Here is a 24,302-nt window from a genome sequence, read left to right on the forward strand (position 1 = left end):
GTGGAAGATACTCCATGCAGATACTCATAAACAGTGAGTGGCTTGTTTGTCTGTTGTCCACATTTGTGGATGAGGCTAGGCTGCATTTGTGTGTGGATCAGGTAAAATGTGAAAGGAAAGCCTCAGAATCCAAAAACCTACAAGAGAAAATGAACAAAAATACTTAATGAAAACAGGTGAGTGACTTGACCCACAAATGCACTTTATAAATAAATCCATAGATTAGCACTTTCATTCATTCATTCATTCATTCATTCATTCATTCATTCATTATCTGTAACCGCTTATCCAATTTAGGGTCGCGGTGGGTCCAGAGCCTACCTGGAATCATTGGGCGCAAGGCGGGAATACACCCTGGAAGGGGCGCCAGTCCTTCACAGGGCTAGATTATTCATTCATTCATTCATTATCTGTAACCGCTTATTCAATTCAGGGTCGCGGTGGGTCCAGAGCCTACCTGGAATCATTGGGCGCAAGGTGGGAATACACCCTGGAGGGGGCGCCAGTCCATCACAGGGCTAGATTATTCATTCATTCATTCATTATCTGTAACTGCTTATCCAACTCAGGGTCGCGGTGGGTCCAGAGCCTACCTGGAATCATTGGGCGCAAGGCGGGAATACACCCTGGAGGGGGCGCCAGTCCATCACAGGGCTAGATTATTCATTCATTCATTCATTATCTGTAACCGCTTATCCAATTCAGGGTCGCGGTGGGTCCAGAGCCTACCTGGAATCATTGGGCGCAAGGCGGGAATACACCCTGAAGGGGGCGCCAGTCCTTCACAGGGCTAGATAATTCATTCATTCATTCATTATCTGTAACGGCTTATCCAATTCAGGGTCGCGGTGGGTCCAAAGCCTACTTGGAATCATTGGGTGCAAGGCGGGAATACACCCTGGAGGGGGCGCCAGTCCTTCACAGGGCTAGATTAGCACTTAGATTAATAAATTTAAAATTTGAGACTAATCTCTCTCCATACTGACCTGATGCCCAGCCGAATGCAGCAGAGGTGAAAGCCTGCCCAGACAATTAAAATATTATGAGCATGCATCTATATGAGCAATGTGCTGCTGTACATTTCTTGTTGGACCACTGGTATGACACTGGCTTCTGGGCACTAACCCATAGCAGGTTTCACAAGATTGTACAAGAAATCTATTCAAAACTGTGGTCAACATGCCCTACTGTCTTGTTTGTTAACAGTCAATACATAGAACATGCACTTTCCTTCAGATCTATGCACAGGAGATGAGTCAGCAGTCCCCAGAATAGAGGGGTCCACCTAAGTCATGTTCCCCAGAGTCTGGCCTTTTCCCTCCAGCTGGATAAATGTTGAGCCTCCCTTGTGACTCGCGGGCCAGAGACCTGGAGTGGTGGAAGTGTTAATCGGCCATGAAGGTTTAGTCATTGCAAAGCTAATTGGGATTAAATGAACCAGAGAGGCATGGGGTAATGACAAGAATGTTGGGGAGAAGGATTAGAAGCAGAGAAGAAAACACTGAGAAAGGTGTAAGGAGGGGAGAATGGGGTTTTTAGAAAGCGTATCTGCTCTTCCTTCCTTATTTGCTCCCTCGAGAATCACCTTTCAAGACCAGTATGCTCTTTGTAGAAGAGGTTTCCTGTTCTAGTTGATCTATATTAGTGGAAATACACAATGATTTGGTGTTTTAAAGCCTGGAGAGTGTAGTGAACAATCATCACTGAGTCATGACCCAGTTATTTCCTGGGACCGCCTGCCTATCTTCATAAGTGCCTCAAACAAGTCAATTAAACCCCATTTCTTACAGAGAATTGTGGTTCATCAGTGCATAAATTATGACCTTCCTGTGTTTGCTTAACATTTGTGTTTTTCTCTCTTCACTTGACCACAGTGAAGGTTAAACATGGAATAGTATGACAATGTAATATCACAATTATAGTGACCAAAATTACCAAGGTTATCTGTGACATCCCCGCCACGGAGGCAGGGGAACCTGCAGTGACGTCGTCCACGGAGGCAGGGGAACCTGCAGCGACGTCCACGGAGGCAGGGGAACCTGCAGCGACGTCCACGGAGGCAGGGGAACCTGCAGCGACGTCCACGGAGGCAGGGGAACCTGCGACGACGTCCACGGAGGCAGGAGAAACAGCGGCGACATCCACGGAGGCAGAGGAATCTGCGACGTCGTCCACGGAGACAGGAGAAACAGCGACGACGTCCACGGAGGCAGAGGAATCTGCGGCGTCGTCCACGGAGACAGGAGAAACAGCGACGACGTCCACGGAGGCAGAGGAATCTGCGACGTCGTCCATGGAGACAGGAGAAACTGCGACGACGTCCATGGAGGCAGAGGAATCTGCGACGTCATCCACGGAGACAGGAGAAACTGCGACGACGTCCACGGAGGCAGAGGAATCTGCGACGTCATCCACGGAGACAGGAAAAACTGCGACGACGTCCACGGAGGCAGAGGAATCTGCGACGTTGTCTACGGAGACAGGAGAAACTGCGACGACGTCCACGGAGGCAGAGGAATCTGCGACGTCGTCCACAGAGACAGGAGAAACTGCAACGACGTCCACGGAGGCAGAGGAATCTGCGATGTCGTCCATGGAGATAGGGGAACCTGCGATGACGTCCACGAAGGCAGAGGAATCTGCTACGTCGTCCACGGAGACAGGAGAAGCGGGCGCCACACTCACGAAGACAGGAGAGGCGCGCGCTGCGCTCACGAAGACAGGCGCGGCCGGAAGTGCCGCGCTCACGGAAACTGAAGCGGCAGGAGGCGCCATGTTCACGAAGACAGAAGTCGCCGTTGGCGCCGCACACTCGGAGAAAGGGGTGGCCGTTGGCGCCGCTCTCACGGAGACCAGAGCAGAGGCTTCCACCGAGGCAGGGGCTCGTGCTGGTCGTTGGGCTCGCGCTGGAGCTGTAAAGGGTTAAGGGGGTTTCACAGGCGCACCCTTTAGATCCCTCAGCGGTGCGCCCCTGTTAGCCCCACCTCCGTCGTCCTGAGGTTGGAGTCTAACAGCCCCTACCCTTAACCCCCCCCCCCAAAAAATTTCCCCGGACCTGAGGGGGTAATCGACCATCGAGGGGGTGACTCCAGCACGTTTCTTTGGGCGATCTTTTCGCCTCCCGCTTGAATAATCCCTCGATTCGAGAATCGAGTCCTCTGTTAAGGGGGGAAAGAACCTCGCCGGACCAGCGCTGATGCCGTCGACTCCCGCTGGCGCAATTACTCGTTTCCCGAGCTGCCTCTTCCTGTAGGCGCTGAGTAACGCTGGCGTGTATCTGCCGGAGCCGGCTACTCCATATCGCAGCCCTGTCGAACATACTTTTTGTGCTAGCTGCGTCCAGATAAGGGTCGTTCATTCTGTCACGGATCACTTGGCGGACTGACGGAGGCGGACGCACTTGCTAAAACACGGAGGGTTTTTAATAACAAAAGATAGAACAAAACACAGACAAACTATAAAGAAAACAACAAGACGAGGAATATAAACTAAGACACGAAAAACACAGAACGACAAAACTATGAAACAAACATGACCTGACTAGAAACCGGGAGATAAACCACACGACAAGACATGACTAAGGAACAATACCTAATGAAGTGAAATGTGAAATGAACAACAAACAGGACGTGAAACAAGAGGGCTTAAATACTGACACAAACGAGACACACCTGGACAGATAACAAGGAGGACGGGTTAACACATGACACGGACGAGGAGGCGGGACGAGGGCGGAGACAAGGACATAAACAAAACATAGCCATGTGCAAATAAAGCACATGGTGGGGACAACAGACTTGACAGGATGAAGGCGTGACACATACATTCCATCATCAGCAATTTTGAATTGAAGGTAAAAAAAAAAAAAAAAAAAAGATTTGTATTATTTGTAGTGACCTGTGAACCTGCCTCACTCTGTACACTTCAGTGCTTCTTACTGAAGTGGTGACTGGGGAAACAGCACAAAAGAAACATCAGAACCCTTCCAAAATAAAAGTGAACCAGTAGGAGAACTGGAACACAAAGCATTCTTTTTGTCTGTTTCTTTTTGCTCCTCTTCTGTTAACATATTTCAATATGGATGAGTAATGTTTTCTGAGTATTTAATGAATCATTCCCTGCTAAAGTCTCAGATTCATTATTAAAGTGGAGCTTCTTCGTACTGACTGATTTCTTTGCAGTGGTGATGACAGGAACAGAGTATCAAATTGTCCCTATCTTTAAGTCTTTAAAAATATATTCTTTGCAATTTAAACACACTTTCTCAAACACAGAATTGACATCAACTTACTCTGTAATTCTGACTATTTACAATTCAAATATATTGGAAAAATCAGTGAAGTTCCCCTTTAAAACTCTATTCTTCACAATGGCTGTGCTTTTTATAAAATAAGATGGATTCTAAGAAAAGGCCAAATATAATACCTCTAAATATTATAACATGCCTTGTTAAACAGTGGGACTCAGACACAGAAAAGAGATAGATAGAGAGAGAGAGAGAGAGAGAGAGAGAGAGACAGACAGACAGACAGCTCAGTATTCTGAGAGAGGGTCCTGGGAAGGGAGTTATTTTGGAACAGGCTAAAGAATGTGCAGGGAGATGGTGACACTGGTCTAAATATCAATACCGCTCACCCACAGTGCTAATTGTGTTATTCTTAACCTGATGTTACATAACAGCAGTAAATTACACAAGAAAAGTGTGTGTGTGTGTGTGTTTGTGTGTGTGGAGGTTTGGGACTGGAAGAGTTTGAAGTGGAAATCCTCCAGTGGTGTTCTCCACGTGTCCGTGTGAGTTTCATCCGGGTGCTCCGGTTTCCTCCCACGGTCCAAAAACACACGTTGGTAGGTGGATTGGTGACTCCAAAGTGTCCGTAGGTGTGATTGTGTGAGTGAATGTGTGTGTATGTGTCTGCGTTGCCCTGTGAAGGACTGGCGCCCCCTCCAGGGTGTATTCCCGCCTTGCGTCCAATGATTCCAGGTAGGCTCTGGACCCACCACGACCCTGAATTGGATAAGCAGTTACAGATAATGAATGAATGAATGAATCCTCCAGTGAATTATTTGTCACTGACTCTACATGAATTCATCTTCCTGCTGTGTTCTGCTGTAGAGCATGGGGCATGATATCATACACAGTTGTAGAGGGTTCTCCAGATAAAACAGAACTAGACTGCTGCTTTGTAAATGCATGTTTGTCTTTCTTTGTTCGAAGATGAATGATAATTGATCTCTTGTTCACAATGTTCAAGAATGTTCTCCCCACATTCTTAAATATGAAGGTGCTACAAAAGATTTATTGAGCGACGCCATAGATTAACCACTTTTGGTTCCATAAAGAACCATTTTTGCCCATATGTTTAAATTGGTAAAGCTTTGCTTTGATAGAGGCCTTCAGCTCATCTGCATTGTTGGGTCTGCATCTTCCTCTTGACAATACCCCATAGCTTTAGGGCAGGTGTTTTTGCTGGCCAAGCACAGTTTATTTTAAACCAGGTATTGGTACTTTTGTTAGTGTGGAAAGGTAGCAAGTCCTCTAAAAGTGCTTTAAAATTTCCGGGCAGATGGCCGTGCTGACATTGGACTTGATATAACACAGTGCAACAACACCAGCAGATGACATGACTCCCTAAACCATAACTGATTGTGGAAACTTCACATTTCACCTCAAGCAGCTTGGATTGTGTGTCTCTCCACTCTTCCTCCAGACTCTAGGACCTTGATTTCCAAATGAAATGCAAAATTTACTTTCATCTGAAAACAAGACTTTGGACACTGAGCAACAGTCCTTTTTCTACTGGGCCCAGGTTAAGACGCTGTGAATCTCCCCCAAATTTTTGAATGGCCTTTTCTTAACAATCATTTCAAGTCTGATGTTTTCCCTGTTGCTCGTGCATCATTTTCTACCACACTTTTTCCTTCCACTCAACCTTCATTGGCTAGAATACAGCAGGAGGGTGTCAATGACTACTTTGTGGACATCAGTCAAGCTTTCTAGATTATTCTAGCTTTCTGAGATAATTACTTTTGAGTTTTCATTGGCTATAAGCCATAATCATCAACATTAAAAGAAATAAATGTATGAAATAGATCACTCTGTTTGTAATGAATCTATATGAGTGTCACATTTTGAACTGAATTACTGAAATAAATTAACATATTGATGATATTCTAATTTATTGCGTTGCACCTGTATGTTGACCTCAGACAATAGTCTGTGGATATATGTTTAAAATAATGTTTGTAATAAATTAGTCAAGGTAGTGTATGTTTCTGTAATTGCTCCAGGGGGATTTGATCACTTGCTCCAGCATCTTGGTAAAGAGTGTCTACAGGCTCAAGCCTCACAAGAAAAACTGCTCTTTTGTTGCTGCAATAACTACTTGATGTTAAACATAAGGAAAAGTGGAGAACTGTAGAAATTGGGACAAAGCAGAGCTGTACTATGAATCAAAGATGTGCTCAGACTAATGCTGGGCCACAGAGAGGAAGGAGATAAGTTAGAGAAAATCCAATTAGAAACAGCGCTCATCCAGACTCTCGCTGAGAACAATTTAATTAACTTAGTACTGTGTGTAAGCAGGGGTTGGATCTGTAGCCTGATTCTGTGAGAATAGTTATGTTAAAAGACAGAGATAAGTCCATGTTTTGAGATTTGAAGGGGAAACCATGTCTGTCTTTTGCTCCCCCTTCCCTCGTCCTCATGCTTCTTTGTTCATCTGTGGATCATAGCCTTTCATTTTGGAAGGAAATTTAAGAATAAACATTTTGTTTTCTGCTAGCAAATTTGCTAGAATTTAGCTTCCACGCAAAAAAAAAAAAATAATATATATATAATGAGTAAAAAACATATAAAAGCAGAGAGTGGGAGAGCAAGAAATTTTGAGAAAGTGGTCATCCCAAACCAGCCTCGGCCCACTTTCACTATCAGTCATATGCAGATTGGGCTCCAATCCACAATCCAATTAACACAGACAAATGTATGAAAGACAACACCCTCCCGCTCACTCTAACCCACTCTCACTCACTTTTAATTGTCCCAGGCTTCTTTCATTGTCTTTCATTCTCTCTTATCCCCTTCACTCCCATCTATTTGTCATTTCCCACCAGGTGAGGGGATGTAATAGTAAGTGATTGGTACAGGGGTGTGAGGTGGGTTCTGTGCTTGATGCTGGATGGTTCAGAGACTGGTAATCTCGGTCAGATTCTGGAGGATGACAATGGCCCTCTTTATGTTATTTTTTAACCATAATCCCTTACAAGGGCACCCAGATGAAATCCAAGTCCCCAAGGGCTCAAGCCTGAAAATCTGGACTGTGTGAATTGGAGCACGCTGTTCTCATACGTGGCGTCCGAGCCCCCAAACACACACACACCACTCTATTCTGTTCATTTATTTGTGTTTACATTAATGTGGGGTGGCTGGGTGAAGAAGGAAATGCTGTAGCTGTCCTCTTTTATAAGAAGAAGACCCATTAGACAAAACACTACAGAGTTGTTTGCATCAATTTCAGAGCACATTGAACATATTCTATTCTGAGCAAGGTATGTACACCTCTCTTTCTCAAGCAAAGGCATTTGATGATGAGCTGTGCAAAATGCGGTGCCATCCACAAATATGACACCTCTTTTCTTTTCGCAGATGTTGACAATGAGTGAACCCTTAAATGTTCATTCATTCATTCATTCATTCATTCATTCATTCATTTTCTGTAACCCTTATCCAGTTCAGGGTCGCGGAGGGTCCAGAGCCTACCTGGAATCATTGGGCACAAGGCAAGAACACGCCCTGGAGGGGGCGCCAGTCCTTCACAGGGCAACACATACACTCACACATTCACTCACACACTCACACCTACGGACACTTTTGAGTCGCCAATCCACCTACCAACTTGTGTGTTTGAACTGTGGGAGGAAACCGGAGCACCAGGAGGAAACCCACGCGGTGTGTTCTCCCCGTGTGTTCTCCTCACAGACAGTCACGCACAGACTCGAAACCCACAACCTCCAGGTCCCTGGAGCTGTGTGCCTGTGACACTGCCTGCTGCACCACCGTGCCGCCAAACCCTTAAATGTGATGGTTTTAATCAAAAACACTTTATAAAATTCTGAGAATATTTTCTCATTCTCTTTTGCTAGAGCTTTGGTAAGTTTGCATGCTGGAAAAAGCTCTGGTGTATATATACATCCCTCACTAAAAACTAAGGGTCTTCGTTTGTAATAGCTCAGTCTTTCTCTTTGTGCATCGCTGGTTAAGCATCTCAAGGTTTGGACATCATAGTGATTTTGGAACATTGAAAAGCATAAAAAAAGCTGAACATTGTGCTCTATTTCTGCTCTATTTGTGTGTTATATTTACTTATTTTAACTACTACAGATTACATATGGTCAAACTTCCAAATTTGGGAGACCACTAACACAAGAAAAAGTGCTATAAAACTAAACAGCTCAAGTTGCAAATGCATTTCTGCCACAACCTAGCTACAGCTGATTCTTCCTCAAACATACTTGTCCAGCTTAAAAGATTCTGAGCTTTTGAATGAACACAGATTGTTTGTTGGGAGAACAGTAGTTAACCAGTTAACCAGAATCGTCTACATTGCCTTTGCAAAAAAAAAAAAGAACTATATTTTCAGCGCTAGTCAGGTTACACATTTACAGTTTCATTGATATTTCAGAATAATTTATACTGGAAATGAATCCTTGATATTATTAATTTGACTTTTAACTGTTATGGGTTATTTAGTAGAAAACACTAACACTTTGGCACCAGGGTTTGAAATTATGGCACAGCTGCAACAGATGATCCACAGCTTTACTCCAGCTGTTTGTCCACTGCATTATCACTCATCCAGCTGCTGGTGTGTTACACATTTTACTTATCGATCAGATCTCCCCATTATTTTTGTGGGTGGACTGGGGGAGTGGGTGGGGGGCTTGTGGGTGTGTATATATATATATATGTATATGTATATATATATATATATATATATATATATATATATATATATATATATATATATTTATATATTTATATATATATATGTGTGTGTGTGTGTGTGTGTTATTTTGGAGTTGGCTTATGAGGTGTTATCAGAGCCTGGGGCTTGTTCCCACACCCACTGGGTGCTGGGAATGGAGGGAGTGCCTCTTTAGATGTTGTGTAACAATATTCTCGCGCCTGTGGCAAAACCTCACCAGCTCCCAGGTCTGGCACCATGCACGTGTGTGTGTGTGTGTGTGTGTGTGTGTGTGTGTGTGTGTTTGTGCATGCATGGATAATTCCCTGCTCTTTCATTCCTTTAAAGACTTATGTAAAATAATTTTATGTCTTCATTTTCTGCTTGTGTGCAGCTTCCAGACCCTTGTATGTGTTTATGCTCAGAGATATTCATCTATATTTCTACATGCACATCTGTCTTATTCCACAGTATGCCTTTGTTTTTATGTGTAAATGAATGTGTTAGAAACACATGCACCAAATGAAATCAATTTCATTTCAGTCTTTCAGTTCCTTGATGAACATTTCAGTGCACTTATACATTTCAAGAACTGCCAAAAAATGTAAACATTCTAGACCAGGATATTTTCCCTGGGGTGTAGAACCCCCTTTGTTGTCTCCTTTCATGAGAGTGGTTGTACAAAGAATATTCTGATGTATAGCCCTCCCAAAGCAGTGGCAGATGGATGTGTTGTCTAATGCCATAATGAATCATTAGAGCAGACCCACCAATAATCATCCTTCCTCGCTAAACCCACTATTTGCACATGTTTCTACAGCAGCAATAGACAGAAATCATGGTGAGACTAATCCTTATACAGCGCTGTTAGTTCCTGCTGCTGTAAATGTTCTGTATTTCAAGGATTTGTATGTATCATATTGTATTGGCTGCGTGTTCGAAATTGCTGTGTGTTATGGAAGGATTACTTAAGTTTTCATTTCTTAAAATGGTAGATTGGTCCTGTAAATGTGTTTTTATCTGAGATTCTCTTTTGTGGAATCAGTTTTTCTGCCACATCAGAATAATTTTGACTGAATGGTGCTTCTTTTAAATAGGAACAATGGTTTTCATTCTGGTCTTTTATGTGTTATTTTTATGTTGCATCCTGAATAAAATGGGTGTATGGGTTAGTTGCTGAAGCATGTACTGATATTTTATAAAAGAAAAATTATGTAGTTTTTCATGTTAAAATGTCAGCTTCAAAAACAATGTGATTCTTCACTAAAAGTTTAGGATTGTACACTATGGAAAATATCACTATAATGATCAATATTTAACCGTGGCATTTCATATCACTAATTATACTGTGCTATTCTTAATGCTCATTGTAAAATCTACATAATATGTTGAAACCTGGACTATTTTGTGGAGGTTTCACTCCAATCTTGCCAACACATAAAAATGGCATGCTAACATTTATATATGACCTGATATCTTGTGATGTTGTGAATGAATGACTAGACTTCTTCATTCTGTCTATCTGGTAGTTCAAAAGGCACACATTCCAACTTACTGTACTGAGTTTATTTTAAGGTTGCTACTATTTAACGGCGCTTTTCCACTGCATGGTAATGTAAATCATTGTTTAATAACTGTGTATTCACAGGTAATTTTTGTTTATTTGGACTCAAAATGGCTTAGCTGCACATGAGTTTGGAAAGATCAGTATTGTTTTTTCATTCATTGTGGCACCATCCAGCACTAATGGGATGCTTTCGTCTACCACCAATCCAAGGAGCCTTTGTACCTCTTCAAAAGACCACTGCGTAATTTTATGAGCTGCTGTTCTGAGTCGGATAAAAACAAACATGATCACAACTTTAGCTGGATATTTTGCAAACGGCTAATTTGTGCTGGATGTCTGCATTTCATTGTGAATGGCAAGTTTCTCTGGCCAATCAATGCTCTGCAAGGTTTACACTTAACATTTTAGTCCCTAATTGGTAGAGCTGAGTTGTGTAGGTACCATGATATGGAAAAGTGCCAGAAAATACTAGACGTGAGAGCTGCATTGCTGTGTGTTGGTTTAAGATCTTAGGTTGTGTCTTAGTATGGTTAAGATAGGTGTATCATTTATACTGAGGAAATCTTAGATTATGATCATTCTCATCACGATTGTATTGTCCAGGATTAATTGGAGGGTTTGTGGTTGTTGCGTGTGAGAGATTGATTGTGGGCTTGTCCTGCAGCACATACAGAAACAGCCACTTGGCTCCCACAGAAGTGTCCTCTTCTTTAGCTCAGTTCTGCTGAAGACACTTCAGGCAAACTGTGCTTCAAATGAAGCTCACATATAGAAGGTCATACACATCAGTACACTCTCTCTCTCTCTCTCTCTCTCTCTCTCTATCTATCTATCTATCTATCTATCTAAGTCTCACTCTCTTAGTCTTTTTCACCCTATAGGGTTCTCTATCTTACCATCTATCTCCCTGTCTCTCAGGTATATCTCATATACAGGTGCTGGTCATAAAATTAGAATATCATAAAAAAGTAGATTTATTTCAGTAATTCCATTCAAAAAGTGAAACTTGTATATTCTACCCATTCATTACACACAGACTGATATATGTCAAGTTTTTATTTTTTTAATTTGTTGATTATAACTGACAACTAATGAAAACCAACTAATGAAATTCAGTGTCTCAGAAAATTTGAATATTGTGAAAAGGTTCAATATTGAAGACACCTGGTGCCACACTGTAATCAGTTAATTAACTCAAAACACCTGCAAAGGCTACACAATCATGGGGAAGTCATTGCTAAAGAGGCTGGGAGTTCACAGAGCACATTAATAGAGAGGTAAAGGGAATGAAAAGATATGGTAGAAAAAAGTGCTGGAGAGGATTGTGAAACAAAACCCATTCAAAAATGTAGCTGGAGTCAGTGCTTCAAGAACCACCACCACACAGATGTGGCAAGACATGGGTTTCAGCGTCGCATTCCTTGTGTCAAGCCACTCTTGAACAAGAGACAGCAACAGAAACGTCTTGCCCCTGGACTAAAGACAAAAAGCACTGGACTGCTGCTGAGTGGTCCAAAGTTATGTTCTCTGAAGAGAAGAGAGGCACAGAATCCACGTTGCTTGAGGTCTAGTGTAAAGTTTCCACAGTCAGTGATGGTTTGGGGTGACATGTCATCTGCTGGTGTTGGTCCACTGTGTTTTCTGACATCCAAGGTCAAAGCAGTTGTCTACCAGGAGGTTTTAGAGCACTTAATGCTTCCTGCTGCTGATTTTATGCAACTTTATGGAGAGGGCCACAGACTGATCGACTCTATGCCATGTCGCATTGATGCAGTAATTCAGGCAAAAGGAGCCCCAGCTAAGTATAGAGTGCTGTACAGGCTCATACTTTTCATGTTCATACTTGTATTGTTCTAAGTAAGTAAGTAATGTTAAGTAATGAAGTAATGTTCTAATTGTCTGAGATACTGAATTTGGGGTTCTCATTAGTTGTCAGTTATAATCATCAAATTAAAAAAAATAAACTACATAAAGTATAATATACAAGTTTCACTTTTTGAATGGGATTACTGAAATAAATCAACTTTTTCACGATATTCTAATTTTATGACCAGCATCTGTAATTCTACTCTCTCACTTGATGCCTCTCTCTCTCTCTCTCTCTCTCTCTCTCTCTCTCTCTCCCTCTCTCTCTCTCTCTTTTCACTGAGAGGCAGAGCATCTTAACTTTATTTATTTATTTATTTATTTATTTATTTATTTATTTTTGTAAGGGTTTGTGTTGTTCTCTCCCAGTAGATGCTCCATCATTTGCCGTTATGAGCATGACTGCGAAGCAAGGTTGCAGTGAGTTCTGCAGTGTTGCATCAGTGAAGCCCTTCACGGTGCTGTACAATAAAACTCCTCATGTTCTACTTGAGTTCTGTACTTCAGCATGATTCTGTTGGTTCTGTGTCCCTGATTGTTCCCTCAGGCGTTCTGTAATCAGCTCCCCCCCTTGCTGGCTGTGTCATATACATTTTCATGTTTCAGACTATAGCTTAGCTGTTTCTAGAACTGAGCCGACAATGTTACATTTGTATAAAAATAAGACACTAAAAGAGACAGAGAACAGAGTAAACAGAACTATGAATAAAGATAAACTTAGATAAGACTGAAAAAGGACAGGCAAAAGAGGCAAGACTATAGAATATTAAGGCTAAATACAGAAGAGGCTTAAACAGTACAAACTAAAAGAGACATACAGAGAACATGCTAGATTTGGGGAGACTGAAGACTAAAAGTTATAGACTAAAGTGAACTTCTGAGAGACTACAAACAAAGAACTATGCAAGACACTGAAGATAAAGAACTAATTCTCAGCACAACAAAAGTAAAAACAGGACAGAAACAGACATACAACCAAATATTGGTATTAAAGTCACAGGCCTGTTGACAGAGGAAAACATAGGAAAAGTCTAAGGTAAGAAAGATACAAAACTTAGACTTGAGACAGATGAAATCTTACATAAGGAAAACAAAAGCGGAACATAGCTACACATGAAAGAACACAAAATTAAGCACAGATTCAAGAAAAACACAAGACTAAATAAAATGACAAAGAACCATAAATCTAGGGCATGGGCTAGCAGCATGGGTGACCTTTTGCCATTGGGAGGGGTTTGTAGAAAAGTGCTGTCAAGGACAGTAGCCACCTACAACCCACGTGAGCTCTGGCAGATCTCAGAGCGTTACATGACATAAAATACATCATTCATTTATGGTCTGTAACCTCTTATCCAGTTCAAGGTCCCAGTCTATGGGCTCCTAAAGCTTGTGGAAAGCAACTGCATCAGTTGCCTCTGAAACATTTACCAGCTTCGCACTTGTAAAGCTATGATGTCATTGTGACGTGCCAGTGGTGTCGGACCATACTGAGCCAAGTGGCAATCAATTACCTAACCAAGAAGGTCACATGGGAACAAAGGAACAGGAGAATCACATGACAAAGGGAACATAACTACAAAAAAACAAACAGAATCAAACAAAGTTACATATGCACCGACTCTTTGATATTTTATTTATTTTTTATTTTTCCTCACTTCTTAGTGGCTAAGGTGGTCCTCAGTGTCCCACCAAATAGCATGATAGCAATGCATGAACAGCAATGTGACTGTCTCTTATTTGATAAAACAGCATTGGAAAGCATTATTTTCCTCCAAGCATGTGTCTGATGATGCCTCAATTAATGCTGTATTCCACTGATCTAATAAGTCGGATATCAGAGCTGGGAATGATGGCACACCTGAGTACACTGTGTTCTCGTTAAACACTCAGAAAACCCTATGCACTAGGTTTTTAGCTTGTTTCTGGTTAGCATTGTTAGTGATTGCAATTGATAACAGTGCATTATGTGACAAATTGCCCATCTAATTGGATCAATTGGATCACTACTCTGTGTACGGCTGATTAACTGAGACACTAATAGATAGACACACTAATAAACTGTGTACTATTGCTTTTACACACTGTTTATGTGCGGGCAGCCATCTTGGACTCTTGGTTTGTAAGGCTCTCCTGAAGTTTGGGCGTTTTCCACTTGAAATTTTGTACTTGGAACTCGTAAATTCTGAAATCTAATAATAAAATAATGTGTTGGAGCTTTTCCTGTGCTAGCCATCACCCTCCCAGCTGGTAGCATCTTGTTATAATAGGAGACCTAGCTCATGTCTGGGCATTCAAATTGATGAGAAAAAACGTTGCCACAATATTATTATCAAATCAGCCAACTGTACTCTGCTCTGTCCAGTGAATGTGTCTAAAGCTGCAGAATGTGACCAATTACTATCTGTCCACTTCCCAGCAATGCCCATTAAGCTGTTGGCCAAAAATATCTGCCCATAAATATCTACCACCATCACCACCACTATTTTAGTGTCTAATTCCAGTTCGGGTAGAAACAGCCATGTTCATTTTTGTCTTAGTTGTCACTTAACATCAACACACAGCTCTGTGTGTGTGTGTGTGTGTGTGTGTGTTTGTCTTCACAGTTGAGCGATGTATGAGTGTGATGCAGTCAGGCACTCAGATGGTGAAGCTGAAGAATGGCTCCAAAGGCCTGGTACGCCTATTCTACTTGGATGAGCATCGCTCCTGTATCCGCTGGAGACCTTCACGCAAGAGCGAGAAAGCAAAGAGTAAGCACACACACACACATACACACACACTCACACATTACTGGGATCAAGGCATGTTCATCATATTCACCCTGGCTGTAACCCATAGATGTCTAGAGTCTATTGCCAGTTAAATCCCGGTCAAGAGAGCACAGCTTTGCTCTTCAGGTGGATAGGAAGGCCCTCCTTCTCCCCTCATCATAAGGGCAATCCTTACCAGCATGGGTGTGTGTTAACCCACATAGCAGATCTAGACGGTTAGCATTCTCCTCCGAGAGTGTTGGACTGTCTAGTAGTCATGGGTGTTGGTTTGCATATGGACAGTGTTTTATGGTAACATGCGCCTTTCATTCTTCCAGGCTTGTGTCATTGTTTGTGACTGGGGGAATCCTAGATAACACGGAAACCAGCTATAACTAAATTGGGGAGAACACTCGGAAAAATTTAAAATTACATGTTGTTGTGTATAAGGGTTAAAGGAAGGTCAGAAACTACAGACAAAATGTTTATGTAATGAGGACTGGACTCACAACTGGGTTTTCCTGGAACTATTATCACACTCTTTACGGCTTTATACATAATCTCACTGTTTTTACGCTAAAGTACATGTGCCTGTGAATGAATGTGTGGTTTACGTTAAGCCGGTTGGTTTAGGTCAAGGTTTATGTCATGTGTTAGTGCTCGAAATGACCCAGAAATATAGACTATATTAATCACTTTTGTTTTTTGAAGACACATTAGAGGGATTAGTACACTTTACTGTATATCTAAAGTTCTTATTTCTGTCTTTGAGTATCTCTCTCCCTCTCTCTCTCTCAGTGATGTTAGTTCTGTATAGCTGGGGAACTGCTCATGTGAGATAAGCCTCTTTTTTGCCTCTGTTTGCATAATTAAAAAAAATGGAGCAGATTTTGTCTGGAAGGAACACTTCCTGTTGATAGCTCAGATTTGTTGGAACTTTCCGTTTCTACTGATGGAGAGATTAGATAAGATTATATTTAGAAAATAAAGTATCATGTCCATATCATGTGATTAACCCTGTCATACTACCATGGCTACAGCTTTTTTAGTTAGCTTTCTGGTAACCGCCAACACACTGTCTGTCGCTGGGCTCTCTTGCCTGTTCTTTACCATGAACCTACTAACCTCTGTATTTTTATTTGTTCCGTTTGTCTGGTTTTCTTTCTTCTGTCTCTCTCATGCTTTGAGATGTCCTGCTCCTGTCCAGGTGTTGCCCTCATCCAGCCCCTGTGTGTCCTGTACAAGATCCTGGCCTTGTCTCATCTACACTATCATGCTTGGCCATGCTGTTATATCTCAAATTAACTATGCACCTACTTTTAACTCACACAGAATCACCAATCACCTCCTCCTTTCTCAGACTCATACATCACTAATATACTACATTCACATTACTGTAACCCATTCATCTGTCATCAGTTCACTTTTACTTCTGTTCTGTTCCCTGTTGTGTATCTGGTGTCGACCCGAGGAGGATGGGTTCCCCGTATGAGTCTTGGTTCCTTCCAAGGTTTTTTCCTCGTGTGCTGAGGGAGTTTTTCCTTGCCACTGATGCCCCTGGCTCGCTCATAGGACGCTTGGACCCGGATCTCTGTAAAGCTGCTTTGTGATGACTTTTTGTTGTCAAAAGTGCTATATAAATAAAATTTGATTGATTGATTGATTGATAGAGAGGAAATCTCACTACTCTGGCACTACTCTTGTCTCAGAGAAAATTGACGCAGAAACATACATGAATACAGAGTGTGTTTCTGGTTTATTACCAGTCATAGAAGCTGATATGTTAATTAAAGACAGCACATCTCAGTGACAATTCACCCTTAGCCATTAGCACACAAATAAATAAACACTTGACCCTCAAATGAGTCTACACTAAGCTCTTGCATTATGTTGGTTTATTCTGCAGCCCAAGCATTGTTCCTATCATCAGGAGATCAATTCAATCCTTGTTGTTGCCTCAGCTGTCTGAGACCTGGAGTTCAATTAGCCATTCTCTTTTGGTGGTTATGGTACTCCCTCACCCCAGCACGGGTGACCTTTGGCTAGCAAAGCAGTTCTGGGCAGTTAGCATTCTACTCCAAATATGTTGAGCTGTCAAGTTGCACTGTATTGATGGTATTTATTTATCAAGTTTAAGGTGGTAAGTAATTATTTGGAGATTGTTAGGGGATAAGTCAAAAGTCATTGTTTTGACAGAAGCCATGGTCTTGAGTGAAAAAAATGTTTCTTCCAAGATGACCATGTGTTTCCAAAGTTATTCATAATAAGTACAAAATAAAAATCTATATAATTTTGACATGTGTGTTCTCCCTGTGTCCACGTCGGTTTCCTCCAGGTGCTCCAGTTTCCTGCCACAGTCCAAAACACACACGTTGGTAGGTGGATTGGCAACTCAAAGAGTGTCCGTATGTGTGAGTGTGTGTTGCCCTGTGAAGGACTGGCACCCCCTCCAGGGTATGTTCCCACCTTGCATCCAGTGATTCCGGGTTGGCTGCGCACCCCCCACAACCCTGAACTGGATAAGTAGTTACAGACAATGAATGAATGAATGAATCATTTTGACATGGTTTTGTGTGTTTCCTCACAGTCACGATTGACTCACTCTACAAGGTCACAGAAGGTCGCCAGTCTGACATTTTCCATCGCCATGCCGAAGGGAATTTTGACTCAAGCTGCTGTTTCACTGTTTATCACGGAAACCACATGGAGTCTCTGGACCTGGTGACATCCAATAGTGAGGAGGCTCGGACATGGGTGACCGGACTCAGATACCTGATGGCGGGCATCAGTGATGAGGATTCACTTGCCAAAAGACAAAGAACCCATGACCAATATCCTTTACAACTTGATGGAAAAATGATTTTGATTGATGTAAGCCTTTCAATCCTTCTAGAGTTATTGCAGTCATTTCATAGATTGTACAATGTAGTAAACATGAAATTAATTGCAAAGTTACACAGCTATGGAAAACATTGACGTTCACATTTTGCATTATTGGGGTATAATTTCATGATTCCTCAAATTGTTTCAGTGACTATGAGTAAAATATTTAAAATTAACATACATTGACATGTATCATATGTTATTACAATGGTGCAGACCAGGGAGTCACAGCAGAAGAGTACTTGGAAAAAGAAAGATCAAAGCCAACAGATAGAAGAGATTGTATGTGCCTGTGTGGCAAAGATGGAGTTATGAAGGATCATCTCAGGAGGAAAACAGTGTAATGGAAGTTGTATGCATGGTGGCATTTGCACTACATAGCGGAGTCAATGATAATTAATTATTATTTTATTAATAATTAATTATTTAATTCATTTTGCTAAGCTCCATGTTTGGGAGCCATTGACTAATTTGTAGTGTCCTTACCTGTCTTAATTTTAGCTTAGACAAGTAGGTCATCTTCACATATTATACAGCAGAATTAGCTAGAATTAACTATTATTAATGAATTATGCTCATTGACCCGCCGTGGATTCTTGACTCTGAAATGGAATCTGAACTAGAAGTTATAATTCCATGCAAGAAAGGTGCACACACAAACAAATAACCAAGGATTGGTTTTATCACACAACTGGTTTATTAATTGTAATATCAAATAATGAATATTAATTAGACATTCATATAATGAAATGGATTACAGAGTTAGATGAGGGAACAGGGAGATTAATATATGAGGGAAATTCTCTATGATAATTATTGTCCTAAGAAAGGCTATTGTTTATCCCAGCAAACTTTCAGTACCAACCCATGAGCCATGAGAGACATGAAACCATGTGATCTTACGTATCCGGAGATGAACGGGGAGCAGGTCACTGACGGTGCCTTCTGGCACAACTTCCTGGAGAATTGCAGACGCAGGCCTTGTAGGTTGCAACCGCGGGCGTTCATTTTCTCCTGAGGCTTTCGGACGCAGAAGGTCATTCTGAGGGTGCGTGCAGCAGTCCTCTTCATAGTTTTGTCGTCGTTTGGAGGGTCAGCGGTCTAAAGTTGCCTTCATGCTCTGGGTGTGGCTTTTCTTAATCTGTAGTTTCTATCTGGACCACTCTTTAAAGGTCCAAGACTGTTTAAGAAAGCCATGAGTCTAACGCCTGCAGAGTCATTTCCAAAACTCAGGTCATTTTACTCTTTTAGCCTTGAAAAAGGCTGAAAGATATAACGCTTCAAGTATCTGGAGCCTTGAAGTGAAGAGTCGAACATCGGAGAAAAAGGGGCAGAAACCCAAAAAGCTCAAAAAGCTTAAAAGGCATAAAAAGCTTGAAAAGCTCAAAAACCTCAAAAGCTGGAAAAAGCTTGTGTCAGAGTTTAGAAAACCTGCCCTGAATACCTGATTCATCCTCAATGAGGGAGAATTGGAGCTTTTCTTGCTCCTGATTGTTTCCTGTACCTTGGGAGTGGCATCACATAGAATTTATGACACTTGACAAGACAAAGACTTGACCATCCCTGAGTGAATACTTTGCAATATAAAAGATTATATGTTAACACAAAGTAATATTATTAAGAAAAAGACAACCATGTTCTATATAATTATTAACCAACTAAATACATAGTATGTGACTACCTTGGTTCTACATAGATTCATATAAACAAAAATGACTTTTAACACATGTAAATTAATTCCACCTATTTTGATTGTCAAAACGGGATTAATTTCAAACAGTTGTGCCCATATACAACTTGTTGTCCATGTAAGATCTTTGGGATGTTTGAGTCTTTTTAGAGTTAACAGTCTTTAAAAAGGTGTCCTTTAAAGAGGGCATTGTGAGTTTCAATCAAGATTGAGTCTCTGTGTCTCTCTGCATTCTTTTCTTGACCCTGGGGGTCATAAAAAAGGGTCTTTGGAGGGGGTTTTACGGGCCTGCTCTGGAGGTTTATCTCACCTTACGATCTTGGTTAGAGATGTCTCTGAAAATTAGCGAAAGCTTGGGTATTTAAAATCACATCTTCAGAAAGTCACAATTTCTTATTAGAAATTAATACACATTCATCATATCCACTACAACAGTACTGTTTGAATCTGACTGTAGCTCTGAAAAATCTGGGCTCAACCCAAAACTAGCTCCTCAAATTTCAGTTGACAGTTTGAAGAGTCAGGGGCAAAATTGTTCAATCTTCTTTTCTTTCCTCTTCTCCTCTTTCTTCTCTTTTGTTGTGACTCATGAACTGAGTGCGCATGAATTTGTTAAACAAGGCACACACCATACGCCTGTTGACACACTTAGCATCATCTATGACACACTTCCTGTATACTCATGCGTACACACATACATACACACACATACCCATATGCTGTAGAGCTGCAGAGAGCAGGTCCCAGGATGACTCCACCTTTGATGGCTGATGGAGGCTGACACTGAGCTAGAAGCACCACAGCCTTTTTGTTAGGGGGCAAAGAATGACAAACACACACACACCACAAACACACACACACACACACTTAACTGATAAATACAAAAACAAATGTATTATAGCTTCTATTCTCTTCAGGAGGTTTGATTTCAGTTTTTCACCTGAAAAAATCTACCACCTCTAAAGTTCAGCTGTAGAAGTTAGTTAAACATTCTGCTGCTCACAGTTTAAGCAAGTTCATAAAACTTTACTGGACATATAATTTCCTGAAACCATTTTTTGTGTCTATTTGCTGTTCTCAGTAACACCTTGGTAGCTCCATCTTCTTTCAGACCCATAATGTTGTTTTATTCTCACAGAGTAAGGGTGGACCCACACACTGGTCTATATTTTCAGATCTGAAGGGAGTGTAGACCTGTATGTCTGATAGGAACATTATTGGTAGTCTTGTTTCCAGGTAGTTATTGGGAGTTATTATTCATGGTAGTTATCTCTACAACATTCCACGTTGTCGATGTATTCAAATAATCCTGCTTTAGAGGAAAAATTCTCCTGTCTCTTCACTTGTTTTGACTCTTTCCTGTCTTTATTTAAGTGCAAAAATCCAGCATTGTTCAACATTCTTTCAATCACAGTACCTTTTAAAAGTATGCAAAATTTGAAGTCATCCCGTTTTAATATGTATATAAATCTCTACATTTGTCTGATAGCCAATATAAACATACACACACACACACACACACACACACACAAAGTTGTAAATAGATGGAATTTTTATTGTGAACATTCTTGAAAAAGTAATTGTAACACTGAAGATCAATTGAATTGTTTGGTTCAAAATAAAATGTATTTTGGCTTTGTTTGCTGTATCCACTCACAATACGAACCCACTGTCCTGCTCAGCCAATAGTGCCCAAAAGACTCAGAATACTTTGGAATACTTCCTGAAATATTCTGACTTTATTCTTGGATGTTTCTGACTCCAAGTCAGCACCAGGTGGATCTGGGCCCACCCACACAGGACCAAAGCCCACCAACTTGCCACTGTTAATTCTTTAAGTGCGAAATCTTTTTTAATATTATGTGCACGTTCCTTTGAATCGGACTCTGAGCTGGAGTACGAGTGAGGCGATAAACTGTGTACCCACTTTTACCTAAGCCACTGGTTGAAAATGTTGTAGAGCTACAATAAATTGTATGCCCCCCGCCCTTTTCCTTCCAGACAAAAAAGAGGCTTATCTCACATGAGCAGTTCCTCAGCTATACAGAACTAACTGAGAGAGAGAGAGGGAGAGAGATACTCAAAGACAGAAATAAGAACTTTAGATATACAGTAAAGTGTACTAATCCCTCTAATGTGTCTTCAAAAAACAAAAGTGATTAATATAGTCTATATTTCTGGGTCATTTCGAGCACTATGCACAAATGACATAAACCTTGACCTAAACCAACCGGCTTAACGTAAACCACACATTCATTCACAGGCACATGTACTTTAGCATAAAAACAGTGAGATTATGTATAAAGCCGTAAAGAGTGTGATAATAGTTCCAGGAAAACCCAGTTGTGAGTCCAGTCCTCATTATATAAACATTTTGTCTGTAGTTTCTGACCTTCCTTTAACCCTTATACACAACAACATGTAATTTTAAATTTTTCCGAGTGTTCTCCCCAATTTAGTTATAGCTGGTTTCCGTGTTATCTAGGATTCCCCCAGTCACAAACAATGACACAAGCCTGGAAGAATGAGAGGCGCATGTTACCATAAAACACTGTCCATATGCAAACCAACACCCATGACTAATTAATTTAAGCAGAGCTGCATTTTTTTTTTCAGGCCATGCCACTTTTCCTAATTTAATATTGAAATTGTCGTAGCTGCATTTTCATGATATGTTTTTACAAGTATTGGTTTTATATTTGCTTTAGGAATGTCAGAATATTTTTGACTGCATCTCTGACAAAGCTGCAGCACCCTGGTTGAGAAACTGGTCTGTTCTAATTAAAAATATTTTTTGAAAATTATTTTTCTTAATGTTAATTTTGGGAAATAAAATGAAGAGAATGTGGTTTTTGAGTTTTGCACAGTAGTGTGAAACATACATTAAACAAAAGACACAACAATAATCCAACAATTCAGACTGACCTCAAAAACAAACATGATCTCAATTATAGCTGACTTCTTGTAGCCTCAGTTTAATGTAGTCTGGTCAGTGATCAGTGATCTGGACACAGCTGAAAATGTCTGTTCTCTTGTCTCTGCAGCTGGGGGAGCCAGATTTGCCTTAAGTGACCTTTCACCTGGATACTCTCCCAGACACATGCACTCATACAGCATATACTTTCTCACAAACTGGCTCACTGTTTCAGCTGCTAATTCAACACAGTCACATACATTTCAACAAAATAGCACAGCTGGCTTGGCTTGGTGGTTAGCACGTTCGCCTCCCAGCACTGGGATCTTGGGTTCAAGTCCCATCTGGGTGGAGTTTCCATGTTCTCCCCGTGTCTGCGTGGGTTTCCTCCGGGGGCTCCGGTTTCCTCCCACAGTCCAAAAAACATGGAGGGTAGGTGAATTGGCTTCTGTAATATCTGTCCTGGTTTGTGAGTTAATGAGTGTGAATGTGTGTGTGCCCAGATATGGATTGGCGCTCTGTCCTGGGTGAAATCCTAGTGCCCGATGCAGTCCTCCAGGTGGACGGTCGTTTCTGGTTGAGAGTACTCTGTGCGCGTTTGGCTGCCGCTTCTCGCCAGTGTGTGTGTGTGAATTGAGCGTTCTGAGCAGTGTAGATTGTAAAGCGTCCTTGGGTGTCTAGAAAGGCGCTATATAAGTGTAACGATAAAAAAAAAAAGCTTTGAACCTGCTAGGGTTGACCATAATGGCCAAAACATGCCAGCGTATTGTACCATATAATTAAATCAATTTAATTGTTGTCTGTCATTATAATAAACATATACATATTAGTGCTGTTGCTTGTTTTGGTAGCTAACTACACACCTGTATAGCCCATCAGATTTAAGAATACTCAGTATTCAAGGGCTTGAAGTGCATGCAAGGTCATTGAGACATCAAAACATGGATTTTAGGCATTAGATATGTTGCTATTGTTGCTACACACACACACACACACACACATTCATATTCACTAAGTGTTTCAAACTGCACCCTGGCTCTGGTAGCAGTGGGACTGTTCTTGTGGCCATTAAGTGCTTTCTGTATTAGAGAATGAAGAAGATGAGCTCATCGTATAGCACAGAAACTGCACACCCAGCTTAAACCACAGAATGCTAATATAATGCTAATGTCAGGAGGCAGTAGGCCAGACTTTTATGGTCACTGCGCATTAAGAAATTGTAACAACTCCAGTTGTTTGCTACATGAGGCCCATTATCGGACACTTATCCACATAATAGGTTTTGGGTGTTTGAATATTCCAAAGCAGCTTTACTTTTGACACAGCACAATGATAAAAAAATATACTGTGAATTGTTGTTAATAATTTCCAACTCATGTATCTTTGAAGGAAATAGAGAGACCTTATAAATTCCTCAAATATTTCCACATTATAGTTTGCAAGTAAGAGATGCTATTATGATTTCAACTGGATGAAAAGTTATTCTTCTGTGTACAGTCTTGTTTTATAGTAAGAACAACATCATTTATCTCGTGTGGTTGTGGCAAGTATTGGAGGCATCATACTAGTTGGGGGATTTCAGCTTATGGTGTGAAATTGGGGACTAATGATAGGATGAAAATAAATATACCAGTGTATAAAATGAAGAAAGTAACTTATTTAATAATTATAT

General features: G+C 41.1%; 1 protein-coding gene across 1 annotated transcript in view; it reads left to right on the top strand.

Moving 5' to 3' along the window:
* The window catches only part of plch1 (phospholipase C, eta 1), a 140,177-nt gene that overhangs the window by 63,249 nt on the left and 52,626 nt on the right, over window positions 1-24,302 (top strand). Inside the window, exons 3-4 of the mRNA XM_066685305.1 lie at window positions 14,997-15,143; window positions 17,731-17,974. Coding sequence (XP_066541402.1) covers window positions 14,997-15,143; window positions 17,731-17,974 — 391 coding nt within the window. The remainder of the gene's footprint in view (window positions 1-14,996; window positions 15,144-17,730; window positions 17,975-24,302) is intronic.

This window comes from Hoplias malabaricus, chromosome 11 (assembly GCF_029633855.1).
Source record: "Hoplias malabaricus isolate fHopMal1 chromosome 11, fHopMal1.hap1, whole genome shotgun sequence".
In the NCBI taxonomy this organism is placed as follows: Eukaryota; Metazoa; Chordata; class Actinopteri; order Characiformes; family Erythrinidae; genus Hoplias; species Hoplias malabaricus.